The 20,638-nt window shown below is 51.7% G+C and overlaps 1 protein-coding gene across 2 annotated transcripts in view; it reads right to left on the reverse strand.

The window, feature by feature from the left end:
* Window positions 1-8,078: 8,078 nt before the first annotated feature.
* ATP2A3 (ATPase sarcoplasmic/endoplasmic reticulum Ca2+ transporting 3) overlaps window positions 8,079-20,638 on the reverse strand; it is a 48,047-nt gene continuing 35,487 nt past the window's right edge. Inside the window, exons 12-22 of one of the 2 annotated variants that reach the window (XM_065694229.1) lie at window positions 19,757-19,882; window positions 18,496-18,714; window positions 17,698-18,033; window positions 17,385-17,605; window positions 16,467-16,669; window positions 16,271-16,356; window positions 15,522-15,655; window positions 14,971-15,088; window positions 14,200-14,317; window positions 12,380-12,452; window positions 8,079-8,546 (exon numbers count right to left, since the gene is read on the reverse strand). In XM_065694229.1, coding sequence (XP_065550301.1) covers window positions 8,471-8,546; window positions 12,380-12,452; window positions 14,200-14,317; window positions 14,971-15,088; window positions 15,522-15,655; window positions 16,271-16,356; window positions 16,467-16,669; window positions 17,385-17,605; window positions 17,698-18,033; window positions 18,496-18,714; window positions 19,757-19,882 — 1,710 coding nt within the window. In that variant the 3' untranslated portion in view covers window positions 8,079-8,470. The remainder of the gene's footprint in view (window positions 8,547-12,379; window positions 12,453-14,199; window positions 14,318-14,970; window positions 15,089-15,521; window positions 15,656-16,270; window positions 16,357-16,466; window positions 16,670-17,384; window positions 17,606-17,697; window positions 18,034-18,495; window positions 18,715-19,756; window positions 19,883-20,638) is intronic. The other variant, XM_065694231.1, reaches the window with a different exon arrangement.

Raw genomic sequence — 20,638 nt, forward strand, 5'->3', positions numbered from 1 at the left:
TGTATGAAACGAGGCCTTTTAGGGAAGGCTGCTCACCCTTGCCAAAGCCATGGGGATAATGAAAATAGGACAGCTAAATTTAACAGCAAAATGACTTGTAAAAGAGTCACTTCTAACCTTCACTCTGGTACTTGGAGTCAATAAAATGGTTATAGCATGGATTTAGCTAAAATACTTTCCATTGGGAGATAATATGCATCTCCCATTATAGTATCTCTTGGAGCCACGTCGCAGCTGGTGAGTGGGGCCGGACCCCATGGATGTGTCTGTGGTGATGTGGGGAGCAGGAGACCCCAGCACAGGAGCACCCACAGGGCCTAGGTCTTCTCTTGGGCTGCTATCAGCACCTAACGTGGGCACTCTCTTGGCCGTGGCACCCAAATGTTGAGAAAAAATCATAGTGGCTTCACATGCTACCACGCTACCACATGGCAGCAGTAACCACATGCTACCATGCGGTTACTGTGGGGAAGCGCTCTGCTTGGGCTCTTAAACTGTGACATTACCTGCCAGGAGATGCTGAGTTCATGAGGGTGTGATGCGGCTGCAGCTCAGGCACTGGGCTGTCCTGATGCCAGCTCTTTCTGCTTGCAATCGCCTGTGGTGATAATAAATGTATTATTGTAACACGTAAATGAAAAATAGAATTAGTGGAAAGATGCTTTAATCAGCATTTTTGTACTGTGTCAGGTGTAAACCCCTGCACAGCAACTGTGACCTTGGGGCTGCTGGGGTCCTGCAGATACAAGCTTGTAGGATGCTGTCGATACACCCACAGTCGTTTCCTCTAACAACTTTGCATCTCTTGGTCACTTTCAAGCCCCCTGGGGGTGCTCTCAGTGCAAACGCTGAGGATGCTGCTGGAAGAGCAGCAGCAGCAGCTTGAGCTCGGCTGCAGCAGGTCCTGGGCACAGACAGCACTGAGCTGGGCTGGACCCGAGCAGCATGCAAATGTGGGACCAAGCAGGGTGGGAGCGAGACAACATGGGGGCACAGAGGGCAAAACCAGGTAGAGATAAGGGAAATCAGCCCATCTTGCTCTGCTGTCTATGGGAAAGTGGAAGCAGCAACAGCAAATGAGGCCCTAAAGCCTCTGTGTCAGTGTCCGGGGTTGCAAAGCCCCAGGACCTGTTTGCCCAAATGCTCTCCTGAGTCAACTGGCACTGCCTGGTCCCCAGCACCGGGCTGGCCTCATCCGGCATCTCCTTCAGCTCCAGCTGGGTCAGACCCAAGGGCATAAAGGTCTTGTGACCCACCGAGGGCATCCTTGGCAGCGCTATGCAGGGTTAGCACAGGACTCCATCCACGGCTGCAAAAGCAGCTCCTCCCCCTGCCCCTGCAACAAACTCAACCTCTGCTTGGGGCTGTCAAGAGAAAAATGCAAAAAATGGCATTTTTAAATGAGGCGTTTAGAAATGCGAGGGCATCCTTGCTGGGACACAGACCCAGAGGATGAAGGAGCACAAAGAGGGTGGTCTGAAAGCCTCTGCTTGGGGCTTGAGCCCTCCTGCACCCAGGAAAGCAAAGCTGTGGTAAGTATAAAAGCTCCCAGGTCTTTCCAGGCTCTCAGAGATGGCTCCAAAACCTCCTTCGGGGAGGGGGAAATTGCAACTATAATAGATGAAGGTCATTACACAACCCAGACTCATGCTTGGCAGCTTCCAGCACCGAGCTCTGAATTTCAGCACAAAAATGTGCAGCACGCTGCAAAGCTGCGGGTGGGAGGAATACCACGGTGGCAAGGAGACTTAAAATATGAGGATGGGTGCGAAGGGGACCTGCTGTTGTTGAGGTTGCCAAAAAGAGCCCCGAACGTTATGTGGCTCTTTGGCCACCACAGCCCCCGTAAGCCAAAGGAGATGCTCACGCTGCCCTGCTGGCGATGGGGAGTGTGGAAAAACATTGGCAGATGAGAGCAAGCAAGGTCCTACAAAACAGCATGTTCAGTTTTCTTTCCAATTTTAACTTGTCCTTGACCTCTCTTCGCTCCTTCCCAGCAGCGCTGGCTCCGCTCTGTGCCCGGCCCGCGCTGCGACAGCCCGGCGCAGGCAGATGTTTTTGGTGGTACTCACCCCACAGCAGCAGCATTTCCATCCCTTGTTGCTGCAGCAACACATCACCCTGGAAATACCTCGGCCGTGGTTTAGCCAACGCCAAAGCAAACACATGAACCCGCGATGCTGGGGCTGGCCATTGCATCTGCTGGGAGCACGGCAGGCACATCCTGTGGGGCAGCTGAACAGTGCCATGGGGTACAGGGAGCACTGGGGTGGGGTTTTGGGGGTAACATCTGTTTTCTGAATGCATAGCCCCAGTGGTGATGGTGCCCAGTGGTCCAGGGAGCAATGAATCATCAGATGGGGAATGTGGATGGGTTTTTACCTTCACTGCTATGTGCTGAGACAGCGCTGCATCCTCAGGAGGGACTGGTAGAGGATCACCATTGCCATGGCTGTGGTAACCACCATGCGCCTGCACTGGAGCCCAGCTCAAGAGGAGGCCAAGCAATGGCTTTTTACCAATACTCACACTTGCCTGGGTGTCCCACATCCCTTTTTGTAACTCCCTTTGGGTTACAAAGGTTTTGGGTTACCCTATGCAGCACCTTTCTCCTGCTTGTACCACTGGGAAGGGGCACATAGGGCTACCTCCTAGCAAAAGCACACCATGAGCAGCATATGTTGCCATGAACCCAGATTTGCTCCAAAACACAACCTGCTGTTGCATCAGGATTTTCCACTCAGAACGTGACCATGGGCAGAGCTCTGGGCGATGTGGAGATGGAAACACACAGCCTGGAGGCCCAGTGCCACCCTCAGAGGAGGCCAAGTTATTTAATTATTACTTATTTCATAATTATTTCTTATGGAGGTCATTGCAGGGCTTATTTAAACCTCTCTCAGCTGGGGGAGATAAGGTGAGGACTATTCTGGGTCCAGTCAAAATGAGCACTGTTATTTGTATTCTTGTGCCCTGAGAGCAAAGTAGCTGGTACTTTAAAGAATTCCCAACAGTCATATCATGCCACTCCTTCCATCTCGCCTTTGTCCCATGCCAGAGACAAGCTCAGCTCCATTTCTAGTTTGGCTGCTCTGAAAAGCCACAAGAAATCCTGTTCTGGTGAGCACAACTCCTTTTACGGCTGAAGAATGCCCTCAGGCACTCCCGTACAGCTCCATGGGCTCCCAAACGTCCCCCAAATCGGCCACAAAGAGAGGAAGAAAGGCAAAACCCAAATAATTCATAAAGCAACAAAGAAAACCCAACAGAAACCCCCAGAGACATCCAGCAAAATTGCTTTTATTTCTGCAATTTCATAAGTATAAAACAAATCAGCCCAATATTGTGTGAACAGAGTGGATCGTACGGATGTGACCACGAGGAACCTTCCCACGTCTTCATGGCACACCCAGGTATTTACAGTCAGACATAGGACACAGTTTAGGAAGTGGTAATTTAGTGGAAAAATATCTCTCATGTAATAAAATAGGAAACCTGTTTCTTTCCGTTTTACCCCTCAAATAACACCCTCCCACCCCATCCCCAATGATTTACCTTTCACTTCGAAGCACAGAGATTTCTAGATTTGGCTGTCCAGGCATCTCACATATATAAACTCAGCATACTCCCAGACCAAAGCCACTGGCAGTTAAGGACCTCTTCTTGGTCCCAAGCGCCCAAATCGACCCACATCGGACACCAGCCAGCGGTACCCATGTCCTCATCACTCCAGGCACACACAGATTCAGGTTCATTTAATGCACCTCTCATACCGAAAGCTGAATGACACCAACAGGACAGGTGCGTGGAGCACAAATTACCTTCCTCACTGCAGCCCTGCAAACCCTAACCCAAACTGTGCCACGCAGGCTCTGCACAGGGTGAAGCCTTTCTCCTTCATCCCAAAAGAATGGGCTGTCTCCTCTCCAGGGAGAAGCCCTGCCAGAAATTGCCACTTCAGAAGCGTGGGGGGAAAAGCCCAGGTAGGACTGAACAGGGAGAACTGAATCTCTGGCATCATTTATACAAGGTATGGACCAAAAATCACAAGCCTTAGGAGCTGGTACTGGGGACTCCTGTGTGTTTGATGTGATGCCCTGGTCACTGAACCTCAGGAACATCTCCACCAGCTGGGACAGTGTTAGCCTGAGCCCTTGCACAGCAATTCTTTGATGAGTTTTGGTGGAGCAGGACTCGCCTGGGAATTGCACTATCAACGTGACCTACAAAAGAGGGACCCAAAGATGCTGCTGAGCTTTCCTGTTGCTCCTCTGGCTACTTCTGCCATCCACACTGTGAGCAGAGACTCCGGCTCAATGCCAGATTTGATCCTCTTACAGGAATGAAGTCCCCCAACCCCTCCTACTCCTGACTTCTCCAGTGCCTGGTGGTACCATCCAGCCTTGGCTGAGCAGGACATCAGAAACACACATACAACAACTTCACAGTGCCAAAGTCTGAAACATACACATAAAAACCTCATCCAGACCCTGAGCTGTACAGTGGCCACATGAGAGAAACAAAACAGGATGCAACACTTTTTTGCTCTGAAGAGCATCTCTTTTTTCCCTTTCCCAGTGTGCCTCCTGATGGGATCACGCAGGGAGAAAAGCTCATCCAGTGACTGGCCACAATAACATGATGTCCCAAAACAGCACAAAAGACTTTCCATTGCTGCTGTCCAAAGCTGACCCAGGGACATGGGACCATTGCTTCCTGCCTTGGCTGCAACCCAGCACAGTGCCTAGCCCCTGAGAAAGGAGTTTAAAGTGCTCATGGACAACCACATGCTGCCATCATGGTGTGTCCTCCACCATGCATCTTACATTGCTGCTTCTTGCATGTGGAGGATCTGTCACAGCAGCTCACCAATGCTAAAGGTCTTGTTGGAAAACCCTAAGTTTTATTTAAAAGCTTTGAATATTCCAGGCAGCACTATCAAAATAAGACTAAAAAGGAAGTAATTCCTAAACTCTGGTGTAAAAAAAGCAAGGGTCCTGGAGGCTTTGTCTCTAAGCTGCTTTAACTAGCTCTTGGGCAAAACAGCCACCCAGTGTTTATGCCCCTTGTATTGCACACAGTCAGATGCCTTGGTAAGACACAAGACCTGATCCCAAAGCAATAGCCTCAGCTCTGGGATCTCCAAGTCTGCACAAGAACACACTCCAGCCTGTAAAATCGCCCAGCACGCTGCTGGTGGCACACATGCAATAAATAACTACTCCGTGATTTATCCTGACCCTTCATTGAAGCACAAAGGGAAAACAATTAGATCTATGGATATTTTCCTATTTCGTTAAAATACTTGAACTATAAGCCTCTGTAATCAAAAAGCATGGAGTGAAACTGTATTCCAAGTAATTAAAGGAGAGGGGGGGAAGAGAGAGATGTGGTCAACCATTCCGAATGGGAAATGGGGATGTGTCAAAATTAGCAAGGGGGATGCCTCCTGAGCCTTAGCAGAGGTTTCCTGCACTATTCTCCAGGTATGTTCTAGAAGTTTACAATACACAGGCAAATGCAGTTTGCTGCTGGAAAGAACAAGCCTTTGGCTGGAACACAGCTCTGGTTTCTTGCCAGCGATGGCTTGGGGTTTGGGAACTCACCATTGGAACCCAACGGCTGCACAAAGAGACTGACGCTGCCCAGGCTTGCAGCAGCCTGGCATCTCCATCAACGACAAAACAGCAGCAGCTTGGCATCTCTGCCAACAACAAGGTAACAAACCCAGCATCTCTTCAAACGGCTGCTCTGTTAGTGGGTTCAGAAGGATGCCTGATTCCTCCAGCTCTCTGCTATCAGGTGAGAACACACAAAAGTTACCAGCAGGAATGTGTAAGCAAGTTAGGATTTCACTATTTCACCTCTGCTCTGAAGCAGAGCTCTTGTTTCACTTTTGTTTCCCCTTTCAGGTTTCTTTATATTAGAGACTCCCATCCATTATTCAGTATTTATTAGTGGGACCTTTACACAAGAAACTCCTCCACACACATACATGTTTGGGTAAAATTAATAATCCTACACAAGACCTTAGGCCCAGGGAAACCAGTGTAACTCAGGAGGTGCAACACAGAATGGATGGACCAAGCAGGTCCCTGCAGGCATGATGGACTGAGGCCACCATATCCCAGGGAGATGCCAATGGGCAGCTGAAAGCCCTGCAGAACCCTATGAATGGGGCTGGGATGCTCTCAATCCAGTCCAGCCATTCCCAAACTGGTTACCAGCCTCAGGGAAACACAGAAGCAATTTCTTCTGAAGTCACTGAGTCGGTACTGGTTTAAATACCCACTGGTTCTTTCCCTGCAGAGATCAGATATGTTCTAAAAAGGTGAAATCTACCCTTGTGGGGAAGGGCAAATCACACATCTACAGCCTTAGTCTTACTAAAGCCTTGTTTTGAAGGCTTAATCAGTACCTGGGTCATGCCCTGGTTCTCTGCACCAGGGTGAGTCTCATCCACGGTGGAAATCTTTAAGGAGGAAGTGGTAGCCCCATGGGATCACCAATTAAATCCATTAGACAGAACACATTTGAAAAATAAAACTTTCTTCAAGACAAAGTATAATAATATTAAAAATCAGCAACAATCTTCTAACCACAGAGTATCTATAAAGATCTTTTTAAAGAGCTCCATATTAAAATTCCTTGAGTACATTATATATTAAATACAGTAACGACATTTCATGCAAGGTTTTCTGTACAATAAAATCAGCTCAGTAGTATAACAATTCTGTACATTCCCATTGGTCTGGGGGCTCTGCTCATCTTCAATGCTGGTGATGGAGAAAGGAAAGGAGGGATGGTATTTGGCACCTACTGTACAGAGGAAAAGTAGCTCTTGCCCAAGTCAAAGAGGAACAGCAAAGCACTGGAAGCTCTCAAGAGGCAAAAAGTGAAAGAAAAAAGCCAACAGCAAAGGAGCCAAATGCTATGTAAAACCCTGGCTCCAGTGCTGCTGCTGGAATTAAGAGAAAGGAAAGGGTCTGGCTAACTAAATATCATCAGGACAGATCACAAGGGAACATGAGGAAAACAGGAGGGAAGATTTGGAGATCTGGAGAAGAAATCACCCACTATCAGCTTCCCAGCTATCAGCTCCCCACTATCTCCTTCTCCAGCTCAATGGAGAAAGATCAGTTTACTGGATCCCAAAATCCATTCCTGATCCACAAACTCTCACTGCAGCCTGTGCCAGTTCTGCTGCAGAGAAGCCCCGAGAGGATATAGTTGATGCCTTATAAAAAGGGATGCCATGACAAACACTGCTCACAGAGAACAACTACATTATGTACAAGCATACATTCATTCCTGTCTCGAAGGCGGATCACTGGTGTCAAGGATGCCCTGTGCAAGACAGGGATGCTTTCCAAAAGCAGAGAACAAGAACTCATAGATGTGCTCTAAGGATTTAAGCTCTACTCCTGCTAAGGAAACAGCTAAAAATCATCTGAGGAAAGAAAATATGACCAGGAGGGAGCAGTAGACATGAGGAATGCACAGTCAGTGATCCCCATAGCATCATAGAATGGTTTGGGTTGGAAAGGACCTTAAGATCATCCAGTTCCAACCCCTGCCATGGGCAGGGACACCTCATACTAGACTAGGTAGCTCAAGGCCCTGTCCAGCCTCGCCTTGAACACTTCCAGGGATGCAACATGCCTTGTTTTAAATGGTTGCCCCTACGAGGCAGAGGGCTACAGTTTAAACAGTGCAGTTGGGATCTCACAAGATGCTGGACAGGGGAGAATAGACAAGACTACATCATGCTTTGGTGTCAGATAAGCCTGAGAAGGTGTGGGGCTTTCTACAACACAGGGATCAAACAGGACAGCGTGATAAACAGGGAAAACTTCACCTTCCAAGACATGCACCCTATCTCGACATAGAAACACACGTCCGTGAGATCCACACCACCACTGGTCACACTGCGAAGTGATGTGGACCTGCTGCAGCCTGCAGGCACTGTGGCCACTGGAGCAGAACACAGCACCCACCAACACCACAGACATCATCGAAGGGCAGTGATCCCAACCCATGGCCGTCTCGCCTCCCTCCCCTCCCCTTCCCAACCCCAGGAGCTGCCCCTCTGCATCCCACCCTGATGGGGGATGCAGCCTCCCATCCACACTCGGTGTATCACCTAAAACCCCAGGTTCCCCCCTCAATCTCCCATGAAGGGCACCTTGGCCTGAGCTCACCCCAACAGGGTGAGAATTGGAAAGAGGGCCTCAAATTCTGCAGGAACAAACTCCCCAGGAACCGTGTTACGATGACCCAGGTCTGCACAGCTCCGTCCCCAAACCCTACACCAGCTGCCCAGCAATTGCACTCCTATGTACAGGAAAAAGAAAGCTACAGAACAAAACAAAATCAGGATTTTTCTTTTCGACGATTCACCCGCATTTGTCTGGTAGTCGGACACATGCATGTCCTGCTGGTCTCTAGCGAGGGGCACACATGCAAGGCTTCAGTCCGAGTTACAAGCAAGGGATCCTTTAGTGAGGAGCGTTTCCTTTGTGTCATTCATTCCTTGTGCTCTTCTCCTAAAGTGAAGGGAGACAAGAAAAGGAGAAGAAGTATCGGTAAGAGTTCAAAAACCAAACTAGCTCCCTTGTTTTGTTATTAAGGTTGGTCCCAGAAGGGAGCTGGGATCCCATCTGTATGAGCTGCCCCAACTGCACAAGGAGGAGGATGCCAGTCCCCAGGGCTTGGCACACTTAGGAAGGCAGGAAAACGGATGGGTCAGAGCGAGGCAGGGAGTAACAGTGGGAAGGGGAGCAGGCAGGGATCCCTCGTACTGCTCCTAACAAGAGCATCAGGCAGCATCCAGGGAAAGGCAGCAGTGCAGAGAGGAGGAAGCTCACTGCATCCCACCACCAATCCCCGCTGCAGCCGGATAGATGTACATTGTTTCACGAGCTAACACCACTTACACCCACTAGATATATTCTAGATGTATTTACCTCCATATATATCTGCAGAACAACTAGCAAGGACCAATCTTCTCGTGTCACTCACTGTCCCAGCCCCAGGGCTGCCCTCCTCTCTTCTCCCACCCAACCGATAGATAGAAGGTAACAACCAACACACGGCCTGACTGAAAGCTACAGCGTTCAGCTTGAACTCAGTGTGAGCAGCTCTGAAATCCCTGCCAGGGCTTGACTCGCACCAATTAGATCCCCAGTTTTCAAGCAGTTGACAGCAGTGTCCCCTGCGCCCAGGCAGTGGCTACTCTTCCACCCAGGACTGGGAAAGACCCTGCGGGCAGCTCCGTCTGCCCGGAACAGTCTTTTTTTTCCTTTAAAAAGTACCCACAAGGCAGCACTTTCTGAGAAGAGTTCGGAAAAAAATCACTTATCATGAATCTTTCGACCATATTTCTCTGCCTTTCATCACTGCACACATCACCAAACACATCTCGCAGAGCAGCGCCTTTACTGTGCTCTTGATAAATAGGGGTCCTGCCTGGGGTTACCAGCGAGGCTCCACGCCTGCTGCCAAGCCTGATGCCAACAGGCTTCCAGGGGAATTAATAAATAACAGGGCAGAGAGAAGGGGAAAACAGCTTTTGTGCAGCTTCAGCCAAAGTTTCCTTCCAGCGCTGGCTGGAGAGCACAGCCCTCGTGTCCTGAGACAAAACTGATTGCTGCAATGGCGGCATCCCTCTGGCTGCTATTTGGTCACAGGGATGCTGGCGACCACAGTGTATTAAACCTCCCTGCAGTCATCAAAATTAATCTCCTCTGTGTTGCAGGGTGTCTCTTTAGCAACTCCAGGAGCTGAACAGTCCCCACCTGGTGACAGGCAGGTGGTTATTTGCTTCCCTGAGAGCTCACACTGTGCTGTGCTGTGTGGTGGGCAGGGGCAGATGGGGACACAGCTCCAGCACCAACAGCGAGCCTTTAACCACAGTAGACGCTCTTCAGAATGTCACTCTCAGGCCTCTAAGCACCCCCTGGCACAGAGTGAGTTGGGTCTTTCCATGAGAACTGGCACCCCTGGAGCTTTAATAGGATGTGGGTCCCTACATGCCAGTGTGGCTCTCGTCTCCACACACTGGTGACGAGAGCACAGGGGATGCGGCGACCTGTTTGCAGATGGTTGTGATCCACCTGGATCCTCCCTCACACCAAATCCTCAGGGGTGTCACGGCCCTTCAGCTCCTGAAAACTTGCAACCAAACAACACAAGCTCATGTGCTACAGAATCTTCTCCCCACCAGGACAGACAAGGCTTTGGGGGAGGTTTTCCCTTATTGCCTTTGACACTCCTAACAGGTTCCTCTAGAAAGTGATGCTGAAGGGATTCAGGCTCCAGCCACCAGCCTGGATCACTCCCCTCCAAAGGAAATGCTGCAGCCCTCATAGCTCTGAGAACTGCATGTCTGCCCCACTGCACCAGGGCACGCCAAGCTTCAGCCCAGACCCTGGGAGAGGACCAAAAGGGAAATCCTCCTGCCATCCCTTCGCAATACCAGGGCAGAAACTCCAATACCTTCCCTCTCCTCTTCCATTTCTAAAGCGTGGCACACACACACAGAACACAGGAGAGAGGGAAAACCACGAAGAGTAATAAAAAGCAAGGCAGCAGAGCTGCATGATCCTGCCTGGGGAGATTCCAGCACTGAAAGGTGCAGTTGTCACTCTCCTTCCGAGCATCCCATAGCTCAAGCAAACGACTTGGCCCATGGGGACGCATTCCTCCCCTGGCGCCAGCAGCCAGCCAAGGTAGCTCCACGCAGAGATTACCCTACAAGGGCAGGCCATGGCCACAGGCTCCGGCTCTCTGCCACTCCGGGAAGAGGGATGTGCCTGCCTCCGGCGCAGGGAAAGCGGGCGGCTGCAGCACTGCACTCCCATGGGAGTTCTGGGGGGTGCCCTCATCCTCAGGTGTGGGGCATGGCGGAGATGAGGGCGAGCAGCTCCTCTTCGCTATGTGCTGGAGGGGTTTTGTGATGGGACACAGAGACTGTGGTCCCTGCAGACTGTGGGGGGGATGCGGAGTCCCAGCTGGCCTTGGCAGGGAGCGGGATGCAGTTGTCACCACACAGCCACCGCTGCCAGCTGCTGTCCTCTGGGAGGAGGTTACAGCATAAAGCTGACAAGGACTGCATCAAAACTTCCCATTTTCAGGGACGCTGCTGCTGCCCGGGCAGTTGTGTTGCCGGAAGCATCTGCTTCTTGTCGTGCCCCTGCTTTTCCCATGGTACAGGTAAGGACGGTGAAGTCCAAGCAGCCATGCAGGGCCGGTTGCTTATAACGTGCTGAAAACAAGTGAAGATACCAGAGTGCCAACACTGATGCCTGTGATGGGTTTGCTCTGAGATGGGGAAGATGAGGAGGAGCAGGGATGGTGCAGGAAGGAAGGAGGGGAGCGGGGTGGCCATGGCAGCAGGCTGATGGTGCATGTAGATACACAAGCACCGCCGTTAGCTCGGTGTCTTGTGTGGGTTGGGCACCTTTTGAGAACCACTCAGAAAAAAGACTCATGCAAGGTCCTGGCACCGATGCCTGGAAACCTCCCTTCGGCACACCATGGGGCTCAGAAAGAACAATGCATGTCAATGCACAGAGCATGCCAAATGTTGAAAGTATTAGTGCAAGAGGTGCTTGCGGGGGGTCAGCCCTTCTGAGCCTGCCAGCATGTGTGACAGACCCCTGGAGAACATCTCCATGCTCCTGACCAGAACATCTGTGGCTTGCACTGAGCCAACCTAGTTCAGCCATGCCCTTTCAACTGCTGTTTCACACTCACGTTGTCTCCCAAAACTAAGACAGCAGAAACCTCAGAGTGGCCAGAGATGGATGAAGGCAGCAATATGTGCAAAGTATGCAAGATGAGAGGCTGGAAATGACTGGGGTGATGGGGAGAGGAATGTAAAGCACTGAGACCAGTGAGAAAACTGAAGAGCCGCAGCTTTCTGCCACTTCAAGGACAATGAAAATCCAGCACGATGGAAACACAACTTATCTAAATCTGATCAAAGGGGAAACTTTTCCATGCAAAACCTGAATCAGCACAACCCACAGCTATACTTTTGCATCCCTCAACTGAACACCCTTGGCCACCCCTCAGAAGGTCCCACGTTGAAGATCACCCCCAAGCATTGCCTTGCAGAGACCAAGTGGTTGCCTGGACCCTGGGCAAAACTGCCATAGGATCAGCTGCTTTATGGGCTTTTTAGACCTTATTTTGAGGCAAACCATGGAGGGAAAGGAGATCCTGTCTGGGTACAGGGTCCCTGGGTTCTGTTATTTGCTGGTTTTCCAAGCCACATTCACCCACATTCCAAGCAGATTCCCACCACACATAAGCAAGACTTTGGAGGAAGCACAGAGATACAGCACTCAGGGATGAGACACATAAGAAAGCCAACCCTTGCTCTGGAGTCCTGCAGGTTTTCAACTGGTGCTCCCCGCTCCACTTGTGTCTTACTGTCCTGAGAATGCCTGGCAAAAAAAGAATCACAACACCACACTTACAAGTGGCTTTTGGACCTTCTTTTTTGTTCGCTTTTCACAGCCCAGAGGAATTTGGCAGATGCAGATTTCAATTATTTCTTTCAAATGTGGTGTTTTAAATGTGATATTTCCCTTAGCCATGATTGAATAGCGGCACGGGAAACCCTTGCTGGATGAGATACAGAGCGATCTGTGAGCAGCAGCGGCATCATGGCCGTGGGGATGAGGGCAGCTCATGCTGGGAGCATGGTATCGCAGGAGGAAACACTGAGCGGTATTACGGGACCAGAAAGGATCATCTGTCTGCCAGAAACCCCGCTGTGCTCAAGCTGTGCTGGCAGAGCCAAAGAAAAGCCCTTCCTCCAACAGCACTGAGTTTTTATAGACAAATCCAAAGTGTGGGAGAAAGACTCATCCCCAGATCACAGATGGTGAAGCAAACACCAAGGGCATGCATGGGATGCAACAGCCAGGAATTCACCAGTTCTCCTACATCCCAGCCCAGAGCAGTGCCATGAAGTTGTTGCTACAGGCTGGAAATCACATGATAAACCAGACCTGGGTGATGTAAAACACCTCAGCCCGTGAGAGTTGCACCTCCATGTCTCAGCGAAGGCTCCTCTGAGCAATCACTGCAGTTATGCACCAGGTTGCCACAGAAAGGAAGGCTGATGTGAGCTGTGACCCACCGATGGGGAGGGTGGCCAGTTTATGATCATCTCCTTCTTGCAGTAATTCCATATCTCGTATTTCCAACTTTTTGCATGGTTCTGCTCCATGAACCACCAAACAGAGCTGTTACAATGCCCCAAATCCCTCCCTGCCAGGGCTGGAGGGACCTGCCTTCAGCCCTGAAAGGCAAGAGTGGCTTTGCACAGTTTTCCTGGCTTATTATTAAAGGGTGAAGGTAAAAAAAGAGGTTTGCTAGGGGGTGAAAAAGGTTTGAGCAAGGTGATGCTGTGGATGGACATCCAGTCCATCAGGTTATTCATCTGCTCTCCAGAGCCACCACATCTTCCCCATGCAAGGGCAGTGTTTCTCTTCCCCCTGCTATCACTGCCAGGGTAAGCATAGCCTTAAGAATGAATAAAACCTGTTTTATTCCCCTCTGGAGAGGGGAAAGAGCACCAAGATATCACCCACAGCAACATCTTTTGCAAGGGATGAGAGATGATACCATCTCTTTGGAGGGCTGCCCAAGCACATGCTGTGATTTACAGCGCGGAGCCCGGGAGCACACAGGAATCGCTGCCCCCGTGTCACAGGAGCTGCTTCTCCTCTGTGCATGCCATGAGCTGAATCCTGAGGTGCTGGCAAAGGGCAACTCCATTAAAACCAGTTTATAAGGTGTTAAGCTCTCAACTGATCTTAACACAGAAGTAGCAAACACAAGATAAGGATGGCGGAAGGCTGAGGTGTGGGGGAAGGAGGGATTCCTGTTAGAAACCCATGTTTGATTTGTTGTTTGAAGGGATCAGTTCCCAGTTTCAAGAGGAGCTGAATAAACACACATGGCAGATTTATCTAGTGCTCCAGCTCCTAAGGGAGTATTTCAAGCTGATGTAAGTACCAACTGCTCTGCCAGGCAGGAAGGGGGTAAGAGAAAAAGTTCCTTTTTCATAGCAAAGGGAGATGAACATGCAGTTGCAGACACCACATGAGCAGAGGAGGTAAGCATGAAGTCACCACGAACCCCAAGCAAAGCATAACCCAGTGTGCTGCAGCCCATGCTCACCATCCAGGTGGTTGCGGGAAAGGTACTTGAGTCCTTCATCCAGCAGGATAACAGGCAGGGAGATTTTCATTACAATCACCCACTGCGGCCAGCTCAGAGGGGTTACCTGGAAGATGAGCTGCAAGATGGAAAGGATTGCACATGTCAGTAGGGAAGGAGGTGGGAGGTTTTATTTAAGGGTCAGGTTGTTGTACGGCACAGGCTGAGAGGGGGTCATTCCTCTCCAGGAGGGATGTACAAGGACAGAGGATCCAGATAACCCAAAAAGCAGGATTTCTTCAAGGTCTGTCACGATCCCAACGTGGCTCTTGGCCAAGATGAATGAAAAATGGCCTCTCCTGCAGATGGGTAAAGTGAGGAACAAGCTAGGACCGTATGTTCATGTGCTCACAGCAGCTCAGCAGGGCATAACGGACAATGCAACCTCCTGGGCACAGTGACATGCGTCATCTTAAGCACCCTTAGGCATCAACCAAGGCACCACCAGCCTTGGGCTGCAAAGGGGGGTGATGCCTCTGGAAGGGGCTGAACAACCTTCTGGAGATACTTACACCCCTTTACATTACCTACACAGAGAGCTTCTGACTTAGGGTAAAGGCTCTCTGGGGCAGGATGATTCCCACTCCTCATGTTGGTTCATGACCTGATCCTGAGGGTGTGTGCTGGGGACAACCATCCCAGAAGCTTCCAGCCCCAGAGACTGCTCCAGAGCTGTCCTAGCCCACAGCAGGAGCCTCTGGGCTGTGCACAAAGGTTGCAGAAGACACTCACAGGCATGGGCTTGACGTACAGGATGAGGAAGTGCAGAGCCATGGACATGACGATGGCTCCCAGCAGCCAGATGTTGAGCCATGGTGGCATCCGCAGCAGTGACTGGTTCTCAGAGACACTGTGAAAGTGAGAGGACAGGGTTAGCCCCAGCAACCTCCTGCTCCTGCCCAAGCTGGGTGTTCCCATTGCTCTCCAAGGTGCAAGGCTGTACACTATAGCCCTTCTCTTCCAGACTGTCCCTTTTCAGGCTTTTCTGTGAACTGGATCTGGACACAAATCCCAACACGGCCAGCCACTCAGGGGTTAGGACCGGTCATTAACAGACTCAAACCACTAAGAGATGTGGATCCAGTCCTTTCTCCACCATTGTCAGCAACAGCACACTGGCTTGGAGTTTATCTACAGCAAACCCAGGGTACCCCTGTGAGGATGCTCCAAGTGGCTCTTTTGAGTCACAGCAAAGCCCCCAGTTTACCAACAGCTGCTCAAAGAGGACCTGCACAAAATGGGTCATGCACAGCATGTTCAGAGCAACCCTGTGGCCACACTACCTGTTCAGAGCATTGCACATTTCGATTGTCACCAGCACAGACAGAGCCATTGTGGTCGGGTATCGGGACTCAAAGATCTCACAGTCAATTCCTTCAAAGATGGGGTTGTCCTCAGTGCACCTCATGAAGTTCCTCTGTCGGCATAGGAAACAGCTGGTAAATACACTGCAGAGCAGCAGCATAGGAAAGGCAGGAAAGAGAAGGAACAGGTCGACTGGTTGGGGGGCACATGATGAACCTTCATTATGAGGGTTGCTGTTAAATATCCCACAGTGCAGAGCAACTGATAGAACTGCCTAAAGTGACCCAGCTTCTGCTGTGGTTGGGGCTTTATGGTTATGGCTAGAAAGGAGCTTAGAGATTTTCATGTGCAGTTAATAAGGTGTTTGAGCACATGCGTCTCCATCAAAAATACACCTTCCATTGCATGTTGTTGTGATGGCACCTGCTTTCCCACTGCCTTGTTTGGACCTACAGTAATGAAGAATCGATCCTTTCCAATGTGGGATCAGGTACAGGAGCTATTTTCAGCTTGTTTGAATTGTTTTCCCCACCATGCTGGTCACTGGCAAGAGCAAGGCTGGAATTGAGCCTGAGGGAGAGAACTTGCTTTTATTGTTTGTCTTTCCCAACAGGAATTTGGGAACGTTGTGCAACCACGGAAGAAAGGTGGAGGAAATATCCCAATGCCTCAATCCACGCCCTCACCCATCTGCTCAACACGTCAGCCCATTCCCCTCCCAACTCACCAGCTGATGGAAGGAGACCTGCGGTCCCTCAGCGTCATACAGGAACCACCAAGTCGCTGCGCCCACTGTGGCCAGGCCCACGTACACTGCAGCCAAGAGAGACACCCTTACCCCCAGCACCCAGAAAGGGGCCCCCTGCCCCATGGCAGCCCATGCCCATCCTCATCCTCTGCTCATGGCGCCCACAGGGGCTCACCTCCGACAGCCAGGTAGCGGAAGAAGAGCCAGCCGCTGATGAGGGGCTCCTTGGGGTTGCGGGGCTGCTTGTCCATGATGTCCAGGTCGGGGGGGTTGAAGCCCAGTGCGGTGGCCGGCAGCCCGTCCGTCACCAGGTTCACCCACAGCAGCTGCACGGGGATGAGGGCCTCGGGGAGGCCCAGGATGGCTGTAAGGAAGATGCTGCAGGGTGAAAACCAGAGATGCCAGATTAGACGAGCCAGAGAAAGTGTCTGTGTTGTGCAAGGGGAGAGCAAGCAGGTACACTGGATCCAAATACCCCAAACTCAATATTCACCCAAAGCCCTGCAGATGAACCCGCAGCCCCCGAGTCAGGAACCTGAAGTCCAGGACTGAATTTTGCAGCTAAAAGCTGTTCCTGCTGCTATTAAAGTTTGCTTTGCAGTTAAAACCCAACCACTTATATCCCCATGGCCACGTGGGTTCCAGTTCCCAGCATGAACACCCCTCCTGAAACAAAAGGGTGACGGATGCCCAAGTGAAACCAAGGCTGTGCCCATGTTGCTGAGGATGGCACTGGTTTACTGGGAGGGATGGGCAGGGATGGGGCAGCTACACAAGACCTGATGCAAAGTGCAGTGGTGTGACCTGGTGGCAACAGCCTGTGCACAAATATCTGCACCTACTGCAGATACTGGGCTTAAAAAGGCAACGGATTAACTAACCAGTTCCTGGGAGGTGGCATGACTATAAAACTACAAAAGAAAAGTCCCCTTGCCCAGGGGGAATGAGACAAGGCATGGCTGCTCCATTTGGTACCCAGGGTTAGTTCTGGGCACCACACGATGGCAGGAGTAGGGGATATGCACAGGACTGCAGGTCATTTGTTCCAGCTGCTTTTCCCCCTGGTGCGGTGCCCAGTGTGGGGGACTCTCACCAAACGACTTCCCCGACGTTGGAGGAGATGAGATAGCGGATGAACTGCTTCATGTTGTTGTAAATGGCCCGGCCCTCCTCGACGGCTGACACAATGGTGGAGAAGTTGTCATCAGAGAGCACCATCTCGGCGGCTGACTTGGCAACGGCCGTGCCCGACCCCATGGCAATGCCAATCTCTGCTTTCTTCAGGGCTGGAGCATCGTTGACACCATCGCCCGTCTGCATGAAGCCATGATTAATGGGGTGCAAAGGACTGCACCGGGCAGAGAGGAAGGGCCCAGGAAGTGGTGGGGTGCCCCTGGAGGACTCACCATGGCGGTGATCTCATGGAAGGACTGGAGGTACTCGACGATGCGGGACTTGTGCGCTGGTTCCACACGGGCGAAGCAGCGGGCATCTCGACACGCCTGCCGCTGCGCCTCGGGAGACAGCTCATCGAACTCCCGGCCTGTGTAGGCTTTGCCAGCCACGTCCTCGGTCTCGGAGAAGATGCTGATCCTGCGGCAGATGGCCACCGCCGTGCCCTTGTTGTCACCGGTGATCATGATGACGCGGATGCCGGCCTTGCGGCACATCTCGATGGAGGAGGTGACCTCCTTGCGGGGAGGGTCCAGCATCCCCACGCAGCCCACGAAGGTCAGGTTGTTCTGGGTGGGGGAAAACAGCCCTAGATCCACATTAACCCTCCCAGGACGCAGCCGCTTCCCTCTCCACTGTGAAACCACCCCAGGCATGGGGATTTCCCCAGGAGGAAACTTCCATGAGGTTTCTAACAACAGCTGCATGGATGCACCCTATAACCCAAGGCAATGGGATGACCCCAGCCACGCTGCCACTCCTCGCACTGTTTTGCTTCACTCCCCTCCTCCCTGTCCCTCTTGGTGGTCCCCATGCCTCTCTCAGCAGTCACCCCCTGGGACGCATTCCCACTGGCACAGGGCTCAGGGACCACCGCAACAGAGCTCTGAACCAGTTAGCAGAGCTGAGCCACTGCACTGCCTGCTGCCCAGGGAAACCAGACAGAAAACACCGCTGGGGCAGCCGGAAGTAGGTGGGAAATCTTTGGGAATAAGGGAAAAATCTCCTGGAGAAAGCCCCCAGTGCCGTACCTCGTAGTGGATGAAGGCAGCAGAGTCGTGCAGCTGCATGGTCTCCCTGCGGACAGGCGAGTCGTGCGTGGCCAGGGCCAGGCAGCGCAGCGTGTCAATGCCCATGCCCCAGTCCCGGATCCTGCCCAGGATCTTCTCCCGCACCGGGGCTGTCAACGGGACCTTGGTGGTGCCCACACGGACATGGGTGCAGCGCTCGATCACGCTCTCCGGGGCACCCTGGGGAGCAGAGGAGGGCTTAGGAGCGAACCAAGAGGATGAGCATCTTTTGCCAGCACCGAAGGGAGTGCGGGAGGGAGGGAGGGAAGGCACCAAGTTTGGGCAAAGGGGAAGGAAATCTCTGGTCCCAAAGTCCAGCATGCAGATCCTGGCGCTGCGGCTCAGTGCACTAGATGGCAGCCTCCGACCGAGCACACTGCATCAGGTCCCCACGCAACAGGATCTGCTCTGCAGGGGATCCCGCAAAACCTACATGTCTTCCCGGGATGCTCCCACACCACAGATCCCCTCTCAGAGCGGGATGGGATCAGGGTGATAAATCTCTGCTGACAAAACAGCATCTCTGCTGCCTGCAGAATGCTTAAAGGATGCTTGCAATGCCTTTGTGATCCAAGAAAGGCTGTCCTCTAGCATCACAGCTTCTCACCCCATCCCTTCTGACCTTACAAAGGACCTCCTCAAGTTTCTTTCTAATTGAAAACTTGAAATCCTTCTATTGCTCCTCTTAAAAAAGCTCATCCAGGACTGCCAGGGCACAGATGCTGTGGCTTGGGAGGGTCCTGACCTGACCTGGAGGAGAGTTCACCCACCCAGAAGATCTGTCAGTGGGAACAACAATATACAAATCTTCTCAGAGTCAGCCAGGGGAAATTCCTGCTGCATCTCTTCTTGGGAAGAAAATGCCCTTTACAACACTATTTTATTTCTGGTTACAGTGGAAAGCTGGACATCACCCTTTGGGCATTTCTGGTGTCCAAAGGGTCCAAGCCTTTAATAAAGGCAAGTTTTGCACTGGGGCAGCTCTCCCCTGGCCCCAGCACCAGCACACTCAGCGTCTTTTTCTCCCTCTAAATCATTTTGTTTCCTTTTTATTCCTCCCACTGCAAAGACTCACCCTCTCCCTGCCCACACCAGCCTGCCTGGACCCCAGACAGCTAAGGGAGGAGACAAACTGCAAAGCATCGCTGCCCATTGCAGTAAATCCTGCTGGGGTGTGCATGGGGAAGGAGGATCCTGCAGGGTGCTGAGGGTGCTCGCCTACCTTGACAAACATCTTGCTGCCTGTGGAGTTGTGGCCGGGGCCGGTGGGTGTGCAGTACACAGACATGGACTTGCGGTCACGGGAGAACTCCAGGGTGCATTCCTTCTTCATGAGCTGCTTGATCACCTGCGGGGACAGCACAGGGCTGAGCTGGGATGTGACAGGGACAGGGCAGCCAGTGCTCTCCATAGAATCATAGAATAGTTCAGGTTCGAAAGGACCTCAAGATCATCCAGTTCCAACCCCCCTGCCATGGGCAGGGACACCCCACACTAAACCATCCCACACAAGGCTTCATCCAACCTGGCCTTGAACACCACCAGGGATGGAGCACTCACAACCTCCCTGGGCAACCCATTCCAGTGCCTCACCACCCTAACAGGAAAGAATTTCCTCGTTATATCCAATCTAAACTTCCCCTGTTTAAGTTTTAACGCGCTACCCCTTGTCCTATCACTACAGTCCCTGACGAAGAGTCCCTCCCCAGCATCCCTATAACAACCCGTCACATTAACAGCAGCTGAGGCTCTAATCAAGCTCATTTCAGGACATGCTAATTTCCAGCTAAGTAGTAACAATCATTCCCTCAAATGGTACCTACAGGTTTGCAGGGTGATGGCAGAGCAGGGGCTGCCCCAGCACATGGACCCATGGGCGCAGGCAGTGCCCACAGACAGGCTCCTGCACCTCAACACTCCCAAACCCCCACCACAAACCAGGCTCTACTATCACTACTCATTAAATACTTCAGGAGCCAAATGCTCAGCACAGTAACAGCCAATCCTCCTCAACCAGACCCCTTCTCTCATCCATGATGGCATCACAGTTCCCCTCCTGGATGGACACTTCTTGTCCCAAAAAAGCCATTGAATAAGCAGGACA

The sequence above is a fragment of the Lathamus discolor genome, chromosome 14, assembly GCF_037157495.1.
Source record: "Lathamus discolor isolate bLatDis1 chromosome 14, bLatDis1.hap1, whole genome shotgun sequence".
Lineage (NCBI taxonomy): Eukaryota > Metazoa > Chordata > Aves > Psittaciformes > Psittacidae > Lathamus > Lathamus discolor.